The sequence below is a fragment of the Rhinopithecus roxellana genome, chromosome 3 (genome assembly GCF_007565055.1).
Source record: "Rhinopithecus roxellana isolate Shanxi Qingling chromosome 3, ASM756505v1, whole genome shotgun sequence".
In the NCBI taxonomy this organism is placed as follows: Eukaryota; Metazoa; Chordata; class Mammalia; order Primates; family Cercopithecidae; genus Rhinopithecus; species Rhinopithecus roxellana.
This window is the reverse complement of record NC_044551.1, coordinates 64,661,827-64,675,763: the sequence shown is the minus strand read 5'-3', so window position 1 is coordinate 64,675,763 and position 13,937 is coordinate 64,661,827. Positions and strand designations below refer to the sequence as shown.

Here is a 13,937-nt window from a genome sequence, read left to right as displayed (position 1 = left end):
TTGCCCAGGCTGGGGTGCAGTGGTACAATCATGGCTCACCACAGGCTTCTCCTCCCAGGCTCCAGCAATCCTTCTACCTCAGCCTTCCCAGTAGCTGGGACTACAGGTGCACACCAGCACACCTACTAATTTTAAGTTTTTTTATAGAGATGGGTCTCAGCATGATTCCCAGCCGGTCTTGAACTCCTGGACTCAAGTAATCCTCCTGCCTCAGCCTCCCAAAGTGCTGAGATTACAAGCAGGAGCCACTGTGCCCAGCCAAATGATGGCAATATTAACATTAATGAAATGTTACGCACTGTACAATTAGCACTACACATTACAGTGATGAATTTCATATTCATGACATTAGAAGGCTTAAACATGGATGTCAATGAAGAAAACTATTTCAATGTATATTTAAAAACAAATGCATGTTATACTTAATCTTTAAAAATATATAATCTAACACACTAATATTCTTTTGGGAAAATCTGTTATTTATTAAGCAACAAGTAGCACCTGCAGGCCTTCAAACTAATTTCAGATTTTTACAGCATTCCATTACATAGATACGCTGACACCTAGAGATAGCAGTCCCTCCTTATTTGTTCAATGAACAGAAGATGCTAGCTAGCTGCCATGTGCATTAATGTATTATAACTAATCAACTTACCTTCAACTGCACTAGCAGTGTCACATTCTTCAAATTCAATGAGGCCTGGAAAAAAAAAATTGACAAACTTCTAGTAGAAAAAAACTATCAGGTAAATTTTAATACTTTTTTTTTTTACATTTTAAATTGTTTATTCTACTTTTAATTGACAACACATCTTTTTAATTGTTCTGAAGTGGTTCTAGTTGTTACCTAATAGTTAATTCAAGTATCAGTAATAAATTTTAAAAATCAATTCTAACAGTGAAAAACAACTGAGACTAGCCCATTATGATAACAATAATTTACTGAAAACCCATTATACATGATGCCGCAGAACTAGAGACACAAGAATATGCAGTTTCTGCTTTCAAAGAGCTGGCAGTACTATTAATGAGAGAAAAGAAGCATGGTAAAGGTGGCTGCTGAATCCTCGGTGGTGTTCATGGGAAGAACAGGGCTACCAAGATAGTAAATACTACTAGAACATAAGCTTGGGACCTCATCTGTCCTGTTCGTCACTGTATCTTCAATACTTAAAAAATGCCAGGTAAATAATACGTTGGGTAAATAAGTAAATATTTATTGAATGAATAAATGAACTAATTACAGACTAATTAAGTGGTGACCTTGGGATTATAATCCAGATCTCTCTAAGTGTATAGCAAGTCAAGGAATGTGAACTACAGCTCACAGGAAATAGGAAGAGTTTTCTTTTTTTTTGAGATGGAGTCTCACTCTGTCGCCCCGGCTAGAGTACAGTGGTGCAATCTTGGCTCACTGCAAGCTCCGCCTCCCGGGTTCACGCCATTCTCCTGCCTCAGCCTCCTGAGTAGCTGGGACTACAGGCACCCACCACCATGCCCAGCTGATTTTTTGTATTTTTAGTAGGGACGGGGTTTCACCATGTTAGCCAGGATGGTCTTGATATCCTGACCTCACGATCCGCCTGCCTCGGCCTCCCAAAGTGCTGGGATTACAGGCGTGAGTCACCGCACCCAGCCAGGAAGAGTTTTCGTGTAAGATCATACACATCCACCCACAAAGTGATCTTCAAGGAACATTAATTTAGCACTGCTATGAGAGATAGACTGTAGAAGAGGAGGATGATAAAGTGGAAATCATTAGAAAACAATTAAAATAGCCCTGAAATGATTGACTGCTCAGACTAGATTTAAAAGCCATAAAATATGGCATACTTCATATATGTGAAATATAAAATTATTTGGGAGTAGAGAAAGTAGCAAAACATGAATTACTCTCCTAATGAAATATCCCAAAAGCTAAATATGAGACTAAAAAATTATCTCCCACTAAGCTGTCATTTAGTCCTTTTTATATATAAATTCATGAAAGTCTAGCATTTTTTTGTGAAATAATTTTTAATTTATTAATGGTAATTTGTATAACTTGCTATATGAAGAAATTTTAAAATAGAGCTTGAAATAGAGAGTAGATGATAGAGAATTTTGTTACTGGTTCTTCTGAGATGCAAAGCTTACCTATGTACAAATTCATGATCAGCATTATTATTGATCATTCCATTATAAAAGAAAGCCACTGATTAACAAGATCTCTCTATGAGTAGGGGGATCTAAAAATACTGGCTTAATGTCCCTCTCCCTCTCCCTCTCCCTAAATCTAAGATTTATTTCTGTGTGGTTCTAGTTTCCATTCAAATAAAATAAACATTTATGAATAAGCAGAATAAAACCGTCGTAAAAGTGAGTTGATAAGGTCCTAATCAATTATTAGTATGTTCCTTACTAGTACATTCTCCTAAATATAAACTAAGACTAAAAAAAATGTTTATCACTTCTATCCAAAAAAGCCTTAAAGAGTCAGAAAATGACCCAATTAAAAATTTAAGGACTTTATTCAAACCCATTCTGCAAATCTGGAAGCTGAGAAATCATTTAATAAAAAGGTACCGAGCTTGTTCTTAGAATCCCTTAGCGGCCTATCATAACAATTTACAATGAGATGAGGCAGGCTGAAAAATCAATAAGGGTAAAGAAATTAAGATGTGCAAATTAGCAACTTTTCATTTAGTATAAAAATTATGAATAATAAATCTCTATCTAAATTACCAACAGCTTATTATATATTATTGGCTTTTCCAAGTACTAATAAAGCTGGAGAAAATATAATCATCTGTTGAGACGAGAAAGGGTTTACCAAAAAAAGGTAACCAGGCATGTGGTTAGTCAAAAATTCTCCTACAGCTACACATCCACATAATTTCTACCCATTAACTATTTACAGAATCTCTAGTGCTTAAGCTACACACTTACTCTAGAGAGTAGAAAAAAGTAACTACAATAAAAACAAAACACCAATGCCAAATTGCCTTGTTTACAAATACTAAATATATATTATCTAGAAGGACTTTTACATCATCATCTTAGCAAATATGGTACATACAGAAAAAAAGATTTGTAAAATCTTTGGATAACTTCATATATGTGAAAATAGTAAAGACATCCCTCAACTAATCAGTCCCTTTAAACAAAATTCTCCTTTTTGTTCTCACAAAACTCTCTTCCTATAGTAAACATATCTTGATTTCTCTTATCTTTTCTAAACAGCCTCTTAAAAATCCATTTGAAATAGAAAAATGCCCCCACCAAAAAAAGAAAAAACATTTTGAAATATAAGATGCCAAATCACTTCAAATCAAAAAATATATATTAAAAATTTTAAATTGAGTACCATCCACATAAACTTTTCTATTAAAGACAGAAACAATGATTTCTGTCATAATAAAACTAAATACAACCTTTAACAAAAAAACCATTACATCATGCATGAACAAGATTTTCTTTTACAAATGGCATATGCTCCACATGCTGCTTCACATGGCAAGGCTTTGCGTGCCTGGCTCAGTGCCAGTTGACAACTCAGCTGGATATCAATGCACATTCTAACCCCCCTTGTAGCATGTCACTTCTGAACTGTTTCACAAGTGGAAAGTTTATTCAGCATCTCCTTCAAATGCAGTCCACTGCCCATCATTCTGCTATTTAATCATAAGACAAGTTATTTTTTTTGACAGTACTAAAGCCAGAGTGAGAGTCTTAATGAATAGTTTGCTACAACTGGAATTTCAACTGTTTTAGACTCAATTAATTCTTTTGTCAAAATAAATAACTGCTCTTAGCACTTAGATTTTATGTTGGGTCACAAGGGCAATTTAGTTTGTATAAAAGCAAATAAACCCATTTTGCCTCTGTCTCCTGATGCTCTTTTACACATTATTTTGAAACGCCACTATGAGTTCAATTAAACTCACAAAACAGAAGAACAACTCTAAGAGGTCAATGATTCAAAGCAAAACAATTCTTAAATACGATGCTTTAATCATCAGGTAGGAATAAATAAATGCTATTAAAAAAAGCCATCAACCTAAAGAATCCATTCAAACCTAATTTGTATTAAAACTTTGAAAAGATGTTACAAGAAAAAAACAACTTACTTAACGGTAATCTTTGATCACCACAAATGTTCTGTGGACTGAGGAAGAGTATAAAATATGTGAAATATTTAATTAATAATCCCTGTTGTTTCGGAATCAATCCTAAATCTCAGGCCATCAACAGGACAAGTTTTTAATATTATCTAGTTAAAAACTGTCCTCAAAACTCAAATAGTAAGTCTGGGCTATTCAAATCAAGCATATTTCTGCTCCTAATCAGAACTAAACACGAACAAACACTCTCAGACATACACTAAAAGTTTAATAAAAGGAATGAGGATAATGAAGGGGTGTGTGGACATGTGCGCATGAGCAAGGAGAGGGGTGTGACTCATAACAATGGAAATCAATGACTACATTTTCAAACTTGCTCCTGGGCCTGTGGAATGCAACACAGTCATATTCCCAGATGCCTGGGATGATGGGCCAGGCAATCTAACACAAAAAAGAGAATCACACTCCAGCTTGTGGTGATATGCACAGGATATACAGGCTCAAATTCTAATTTTGATACTCTTTTTGAACTACTCTTTTTGAACCTAGGTTGAATCATCTATAAAAGGTAAATAACAAACATAGCATCTGCTTTCTGTCTCTCCATAGCCTTATACAATTTTTCCCTTTTGCTAAACCATTTGAAAGTTGCAGACATCAATGACACTTCACTTCAGGAGTATGTATTTTAACAAAGGACTTGCTGAATCAATTTCCTCAATTCAGTGGTTCCAAACCTCATGAGAGACTCCTGGTGCAATGCTTCTAAACTATATTATGTATGAGAATCACCTGGAGAACTTGTTAAACCACAGACTACTGGGCTTCACTCCCACAGTGTTCTATTCAGAAGGTCCAGGGTGGAGCTCAAATATTTGCATTTTTAACAAATTCCCAGGTGATGTCGCTGGCCCTGGAATCACATTTCGAGAAATACAGTCCTAGTAGACTCTGTGGCCACTGCCAGATATTTAATTAGTCTAGACAGTGCTTCTTCAATTATACTGTGCTTACAAAGCCCAAAGCATCTTGGGGTCTTATCAAAATACAGAATCTGATTCAGCAGGACTAGGATAGGATTTGAGATTCCCCATTTATAACAAGCATTCATGTAGTGTAATGCTATAGGTTCTCAACAATGGCTGCAAGTTACAATCAGCTGAGGAGTTTTAAACTATAGTGGCACCCACCCTGGACCAATGAAATCAATTTCTTGGCTGGGCACGGTGGCTCACACCTGTGTGAAAGGCCGAGGCAGGTGAATCACCTGAGGTCAGGAGTCCAACGCCAGCCTGGCCAACATGGTGAAACCTCGTCTCTACTAAAAATACAAAAATTAGCTGGGAGTGGTGGTGGGCCTCTGTAATCCCAGCTACTTGGGAGTCTGAGGCAGGAGAATCACTTGAACCCAGGAGGCGGAGGTTGCAGTGAGCCAAGATCATGTCACTGCACTCCAGCTTGGGTGACAGAGCAAGACTGTCTCAAAAAAAAAAAAAGAAAAAGAAAAAGAAAAATCAATTTCTGTACATAAAAAAAGAAAAATTCAAAGAAAAAATCTCCAGAAATAATTCTTGTATGTACCTGATATGGTTTGGATGTCTGTACCCTCCATATAACACGTGGAAATGTGATTCCCACGTGGGAGGTGGGGCCTAATGGGAGATGACTGGATCATACAGGAGGATCTCTCATGAACGGCTTAGCATCATCCCCTTGGTAATAAGTGAGTTCTCGTTCAGTTATTTCACACAAGATCTGGTGGTTTAAGAGCGTCTGGGACCTCCCCGCCCTCTCTCTCATGTTCCCAATATTGCCATGTGACATGCTGGCTCTCTGTTGCCTTCCACTATGATTCTAAGTTTCCTAAGGTCTCACCAGAAGCAGATGCCAGCACCATGCTTCCTATAAAGCCTGCAGAACCATGCGCCAAGTTAAATATACTTTCTTTAAAAATGACCTAGCCGCAGGTATTTCTTTATAGCGACACTAGAATGGACGAGTACAGTACCCAAGGCTTGAAAACTATGAGGAAAATTTAGAAACTATAGTCTTAAATCAAAGAAACAGGTTTTTAACCACAGATTTCAGTCACTGTGACACATTCCAAAATTACCTAGTTCTCCAAACACAGAATCTTAGTACTGAAATATAATCTCCTCTTACATCCAAATTTTGACACTGTCCCCACGCTCACAAGGTTGAGTCATGTTTTCATCTTCAATGATCCTGATAAAACCCTTGTTTCTACTTTTAATTATAGCACTTACGTCTATAAGCCTTCCCCATGTTAGTTGGAACTATATCCTTTCAGTTACTCATGCCAAAACCCTTAAAATGATTCTTTCCAATTCCTCGTTAAACAGATTTGCTGAAGTATAATTAACACATGATAAACTACATCTATTTAAATTGTACAGTTTAATGAATTTTGACATGTGTAACATTTGTGAGTCTACTACCACAAATAAGATAACATATATAGCTATCACCTCATGCTCCTTTGTAACCCATTCCACCCTTCCCAAGGCTATCACTGATCTGCTTTCTGTCACTATAAATTAGTGTACATTTTCTAGAAAGTTATATAAACAGAATCATATAATATGGGCCGGGTACGGTGGCTCACGCCTGTAATCCCAGCACTTTGGGAGGCCGAGGCGGGTGGATCACGAGGTCAGGAGTTCAAGACCAGCCTGGCCAACATGGTGAAACCCCGTCTCCACTAAAAATACAAAAATTAGCTAGGCATAGTGGTGTGCACCTGTAGTCCCAGCTGCTTGGGAGGCTGAGGCAGGAGAATCACTTGAACCTGGGAGGTGGAGGTTGCAGTGAACCAAGATCGCACCACTGCACTCCAGCCTGGGTGACAGAGCAAGACTACATCTCAAAAAAAAAAAAGGAATCATATAATATGTATTCTTATTTTGGTCTGCTTTCCTTCACTCAGTAGTTTATTAATTTTTATTGCAGAGTAGTACTTCACTGCATGGACATACTACAATTTGTTTATCTGTTCATCTGTTAATGGACATTTGGGTTGTTTGCAGTTTGGAGCTACTACAAATAAAACTGCCATGAACATTCATGGATGAATCTCAAAGCAATTTTGCTGAGTGAAAGAAGCCACAGACTGGGAGAAAATAGTCACTATATATATATATATACACACACACACACATACACACACACACACACACAAATGGAAACCTGCTGAACTTTTATGAATTATAAATACATAAAGCAAAATTACCAAAATGACTGTAAAATAGAAAATATTGAAAACATGGATTTTACTCTCTTTTAGCAACTGAATTACCTGAGAGTAGTTAGGGTTACAAAGGCAATGTCACTGGAATATAAAAAGACATCCAGAATTAGAAAACACCTGTTTATTCATGATCCTTTCAGACCACAGGTGCCTTAATATTCAAAGCATCCTCTTACAGTGACTCAAATTCCAGAGGAACCAAGCATTACTACGCTAAAATAAAAACAATGACAGGCCAAGTGCAGTGGTTCACGCCTGTAATCCCAGCACTTTGGGAGGCTGAGGCACCACTTTGGGTGGACTGCTTCAGGCCAAGAGTTCGAGACCAGCCTAGCCAACATGGTGAAACCATGTCTCTACTAAAAATACAAAAATTAGCCAGGCATGGTGATGCACGCCTGTAAGCCCAGCTGCTCGAGAGGCTGAGGCATGAGAATTGCTCGGGAGGTAGAGGTTGCAGTGAGACTGAGATCATGCCACTGCACTCCAGACTGGGCAATAGAATGAGACTCTGTCTCAAAAAAAAGCAAAACAAACAAAAAGGCAATGACAAAAAGTATCAGTACATATAATAAGTAATATAACATGATCGTAACGAGGAAGAAAAAAATTTGTAATGCTCTCAGTTTGACTTACATAAAAGAACTGAAAACATAAACTGACAGGTTATATCTTTCAATAGGTAACTGACTAAAAATAAAATCGGTGTCATTTTGCACCATTAGAGAAATACGTTAACTTATGTATACAATTTTTTTTTTTGAGACGGAATCTTATTCTTGTCGTCCAGGCTGGAGTGCAATGATGCAATCTCAGCTCACTACAACCTCCGCCTCCCAGGTACAAGCAATTCTCCTGCCTCAGCCTTCGAGCAGCTGGGATTATAGGCACCCACCATCACACCCAGCTAATTTTTGTATTTTTAGTAGAGACAGGGTTTCACCACATTGGCCAGGCTGGTCTCGAACTCCTGACCTCAAGTGATCTACCAACCTTGGCCTCCCAAAGTCCTGGGATTACAGGTGCGAGCCACAGCACTCGGCCTCTTTTCTTCTTAAATTACCCTGGATTATTGCAACAGTCATGCAGTGGTCTCTCTACCTCAATCCTTGCCTTTTTCTGCAGGCATTCTCAATACAGTAGTTAGAGTTCAACCACCTCGGCCTCCAAAAGTGCTGGGATTACAGGCGTGAGCCACCGCGTCCAGCTATGTATACAAATTTTAAAAAGAATTGGATATTTTGTTTTCTTTTAAAAACTTCTATCCCACAGAACTAAAGCTAGTTGAGGGTGGAACTCATCCACCAGAGGGGGTCCTTACAAAAGAGGAGAAATAAAATGTTAACAGAAATCAATAGTATAAAACAATTGAAGGTTAGAATATACTTTACAAAACAAAATCCTTTAAGTCCATAAATTCCATACAATCACATGCAAAATGTTGTGTATGTGATTTTTCTAGTAAGCACAATTTTTGTTATTGCAGTGAGTCCCTAGACTCATTTGTTCAGGTGCCCATAAACTGATCAAAAACGTATGAAAGAGGTCAGGCACAGTGGCTTACGCCTATAATCACAGCACTCTGGGAGGCCAAGGTGGGCAGATTACCTGAGGTCAGGAGTTTGAGATTAGCCTGGCCAACATGGTGAAATCCCATCTCTACTAAAAATATAAAAATTAGCCAGATGTGGTGGTGGGTGCCTGTAATCCCAGCTATTAGGGGAGGATGAGGCAGGAGAATCGTTTGAACCCGGGAGGCAGAGGTTGCAGTGAGCCAAGATCATGCCACTGCACTCCAGCCTGGGTAACAAGAGTGAAACTCTGTCTAAAAAAAAAAAAAAAAAAAAAAAATTAGCTGGGTGTGGTGGTGGGCCCCTGCAATCCCAGCTACTACTCCGGAGGCTGAGGCAGGAGAATCGCTGGAACCCGGGAGGCAGAGACTGCAGTGAGCCGAGACTGCGCCATTGCACTCCAGCCTGGGCAACAAGTGTGAAACTCCGTCTCAAAAAAGAAAAAAACAAACAAACAACAAAACATATGAAAGAGCTGCAGTTAGTCACCCATAGCAACTCAACCAGGGAAATAATATTTATCCCTTCCACTTCACCCCCCCACCAGTTAGTTTGTTCTAGGACTGTTTAAAAGTCCTAGTTCTATGACTCTTTTGGGGGTCCTGAAACAGCCGCCTAGAGCCTAGTGACTCTAGGAAAGCCCATGTCATCACTGTTCTTGGCTTCCCTATTACCTCCTACCATCTAGTTATATGTATTTTCTACATGACTTCGTATATCTTAAGGCCAGTAAAATTAAATTTATAATGAAACTACATTAGTAGCTACTTATTCATGAGAAATGCTATCATTTTTGAAAACAGTATTTATTAATAAATGTTAGATTATCTCATGTAAATCTCACAACAGCCCCATGAGGCAGTTACTATTATTATCCCCACTTTACAGATGAGGGCACTGAGGTTTAAAAGTCTCACTGCTAGGCTGGGCGTAGTGGCTTACACCTGTAATCCCTGCACTTTGTGAGGCCGAGCCGGACAGATAATGAAGTCAGGATTTTGAGACCAGCCTAGCCAATATGATGAAACCCCGTCTCTACTACAAATACAAAAATTAGCCAGGCGTGGTGGCGGGCGCCTGTAGTCCCAGCTGCTCAGGAGGCTGAGGGAGGAGAATAGCTTGAATCCAGGAGGCAGAGGTTGCCGTGAGCTGAGATCGTGTTACTGCACTCCAGCCTGGGCAACGGAGCGAGACTCCATCTCCAAAAAAAATTAAAAATAAGAAAAAACAAAAGTCTCACTGCTAGCAAAGAGCAGGTCACAAACCACTGCACTATACCACAGACAAGAAAATAAACATGAGCCAGGCACAGTGGCTCACACCTGTAATCCCAGCACTTCAGGAGGTTGAGACAGAAGGATTTTTTCAGTTCAGGAGTTCAAGACCAGCCTGAGCAACATAGTGAGATCCCGTCTCCACTAAAAATTTTTTAAAATTAGTGGGGTGTACTGGCATATGCCTATGGTCCCAGCTACTTGGGAAGCTGAGGTGGGAGGATCGCTTGAGCCTGGGAGGTTGAAGTTACAGTGAGCTATGACTGCATCACTGCATTCTAGCTTAGGTGACAGAGCAAGACCATGTCTCAAAAAAAAAAAAAAAAAGAAAAGAAAAAGAAAAAAGAAACATGATCTAAATATCCAGAATTCAAAAGGAATCAAGTAGTGAGCTTAAAGGTAATTCCCAATATACAGTTATCACCTAACCAACAGAAAGGAATTTATAGTAACTGTGTATTTGTTGAGTTCTTCATAGAGAATGAACGAGTAGGTTGAAAAGTAGGACATTATGATGAACAAGGATTCAGTAATCGCCGTATGTTGAGTTAGCAAAATTTCTAAGAACTGACAAAACTTTAATTCACCTGCAAGTCTATATTAAAGGAAATTAGTGGCATATATTTGATAAGTTCCAACATATTTATGTGTGTTAAATAAATGTGTTTGGACTACATTACCTTTTTTTCTTTAAAGATGGGAGTTTCGCTCTTATTGCCCAGGCTGGAGTGCAATGATGCAATCTCAGCTCACTGCAATCTCTGCCTCCTGGGTTCAAGCAATTCTCCTGCCTCAGCCTCCCAAGTAAATAGGATTACAGGTACACACCACTACTCCCAGCAAATTTTTGCATTTAATAGAAATGGAGTTTCACTATGTTGGTCAGGCTGGTCTCGAACTCCTGACCTCAGGTGATACACCTGCCTCAGCCTCCCAAAGTGCTGGGATTACAGGCATGAGCCACTACACCCAGTCTTGGACTACATTACTTTTAAGGTCCCTTTATGCAATAAAACTCCATGATTATTAGACAAACCAAATTATGTAACTTTTATCTTCTAGTTTTATCTAATGATAAAGTAAATTCCTGCCTCTTATACTGTTATTTGTAATTATTTAAACATTAATAACATGATTAAATCCTACACTTGAAACACATATACAACCTACTGTAGTTCTAAAACATTATATTTTGGGGTTTGGTATCTTTGTACTGTGATTCTACAATGTACTACAGTAGTAATTTTTGCCTGTTCAAAAGACATTTCCATTATCCCTTTCAGAATACAAATCCTGCTTCTCCATGATCTGGGCATGTGACCTATGCTGACCAATTATAATATCCTACTATCCTAAACACAAAGATTTATTCAAAGATAAGCATGTGACAAAAGCAGAACCTTCCCTGAAATTAATATGCCGACACTACAAAAAAAAAGTTCTACTAGGGTTCTAAACTGAATGGATATAGGCTTGGACTGCTGATGCCTTCCTTGACAGCTGTGAGGAAAAAGTCTACAGTAGGAACTTAATAAACTGAAGTCAAGTAAAGACAAGCAAAAATGAGAGAAAAGAGTGAACCAAAGTCCTGAGGAAATCTATTTGCACCTTGAATCTATTCCAGCCTTCCAGGTTAAAATAGCCAATGCATGGAATTTTTGCTTAAGCTTGTTTATATGGCTTTCCGACATTCGCAAACAAAAAGTCTCTACTGAACTAAGCTGGAGATGACAGATTTCAACATGAGTACCAACACTCAATATTGGCAGTGACTGCTTACAACACTGAGATGAGAGAGACTGAGGTCTCCTTCAGGGAAGACTGCAATGATCTAGTAATGGTATCTGCCATGAATAAGGCAGCACATGCCACATACTTATCAGCCCTTGGCTGAACAGTGTCTTAGGAAATGACACTGGCATATAAAAGCAAAAAGCAGTTGGCCAGGCACGGTGGCTCAAGCCTGTAATCCCAGCACTTTGGGAGGCCGAGATGGGTGGATCACAAGGTCAGGAGATCGAGACCATCCTGGCTAACCCGGTGAAACCCCATCTCTACTAAAAAATACAAAAAAAAAACTAGCCCGGCGAGGTGGCGGGCGCCTGTAGTCCCAGCTACTCAGGAGGCTGAGGCAGGAGAATGGCGTAAACCCGGGAGGCGGAGCTTGCAGTGAGCTGAGATCCGGCCACTGCACTCCAGCCTGGGCAACAGAGCGAGACTCCGTCTCAAAAAAAAAAAAAGAAAGCAGTAAAAAGAGACCAGGAAGCCAAAGTAGAGTGGGAAAAGTTGCATCAGGGAAGAGAAAAACAGTCACACAAAAAATGGACAATCAAAATAAAAATTGGCTTGATTCAGAACACATTTTAATGTTCCAATTATTCTCTAGTGTAATACTTTAAGAAAAACACAGAGCCGAGGTGAGGGCGGAGCAAGATGGCCGAATAGGAACAGCTCCAGTCTCCAACTCCCAGCGCGAGCGACACAGAAGACCGGTGATTTCTGCATTTTCAACTGAGGTACTGGGGTCATCTCACTAGGGAGTGCCGGACAATCGGTGCTGGTCAGCTGCTGCAGCCTGACCAGCGAGAGCTGAAGCAGGGCGAGGCATCGCCTCACCTGGAAGCGCAAGGGGGAAGGGGATCCGTTTTCCTAGCCAGGGGAACTGAGACACACAACACCTGGAAAATCGGGTAACTCCCACCCCAATACTGCGCTGTAAGCATACAGGCACACCAGGAGAATATATCCCAATCCTGGCCGGGAGGGTCCCACGCCCACGAAGCCTCCCTCACTGCTAACACAGCAGTCTGCCGCGATCTATCCGCAAGGCAGCAGCGAGGCTGGGGGAGGGGCGCCCGCCATTACTGAGGCTTAAGTAGGTAAACAAAGCCGCTGGGAAGCTCGAACTGGGTGGAGCTCACAGCAGCTCAAGGAAGCCTGCCTGTCTCTGTAGTCTCCACCTCTGGGGACAGCGCACAGCTGAAGACCAACAGGGGAAGTAGCAGGAGCCGGTGCAGACGCGAACGACTCTGTCTGACAGCTTTGGGGAGAGCCGTGGATCTCCCAACGCGGAGGTTGAGATCTGAGAACGGACAGACTGCCTGCTCAGGTGTGTCTCTGACCCCTGAGTAGCCTAGCTGGGAGAAATCCCCCACTAGGGGCAGTCTGACACCCCACACCTCACAGGGTGGAGTACACCCCTGAGAGGAAACTTCCAAAGGAAGAATCAGACAGGTACACTCGCTGTTCAGCAATATTCTATCTTCGGCAACCTCTGCTGCTGATACCCAGGCAAACAGGGTCTGAAGTGGACCTCAAGCAATCTCCAACAGACCAACGGACAGTCCTTCTGACTGTCAGAAGGAAAACTATCAAACAGGAAGGACACCTATACCAAAACCCCATCAGTACGTCACCACCATCAAAGACCAGAGACAGATAAAACCACAAAGATGGGGAAAAAGCAGGGCAGAAAAGCTGGAAATTCAAAAAATAAGAGCGCATCTCCCCCTGCAAAGGAGCGCAGCCCATCGCCAGCAATGGATCAAAGCTGGTCAGAGAATGACTTGGACGAGAGGAGAGAAGAAGGCTTCAGTCCATCAAACTTATCAGAGCTAAAGGAGGAATTACGTACCCAGCGCAAAGAAACTAAAAATCTTGAAAAAAGAGTGGAAGAATTGACAGCTAGACTAATTAATGCAGAGAAGATCATAAACGAAAT

At 40.3% G+C, this 13,937-nt stretch overlaps 1 protein-coding gene across 1 annotated transcript in view; it reads right to left on the bottom strand.

Annotated features, from left to right (window-relative positions):
• Positions 1-13,937, bottom strand: part of FCHO2 (FCH and mu domain containing endocytic adaptor 2) — a 143,355-nt gene that overhangs the window by 61,764 nt on the left and 67,654 nt on the right. Inside the window, exon 9 of the mRNA XM_030927399.1 lies at positions 656-700. Coding sequence (XP_030783259.1) covers positions 656-700 — 45 coding nt within the window. The remainder of the gene's footprint in view (positions 1-655; positions 701-13,937) is intronic.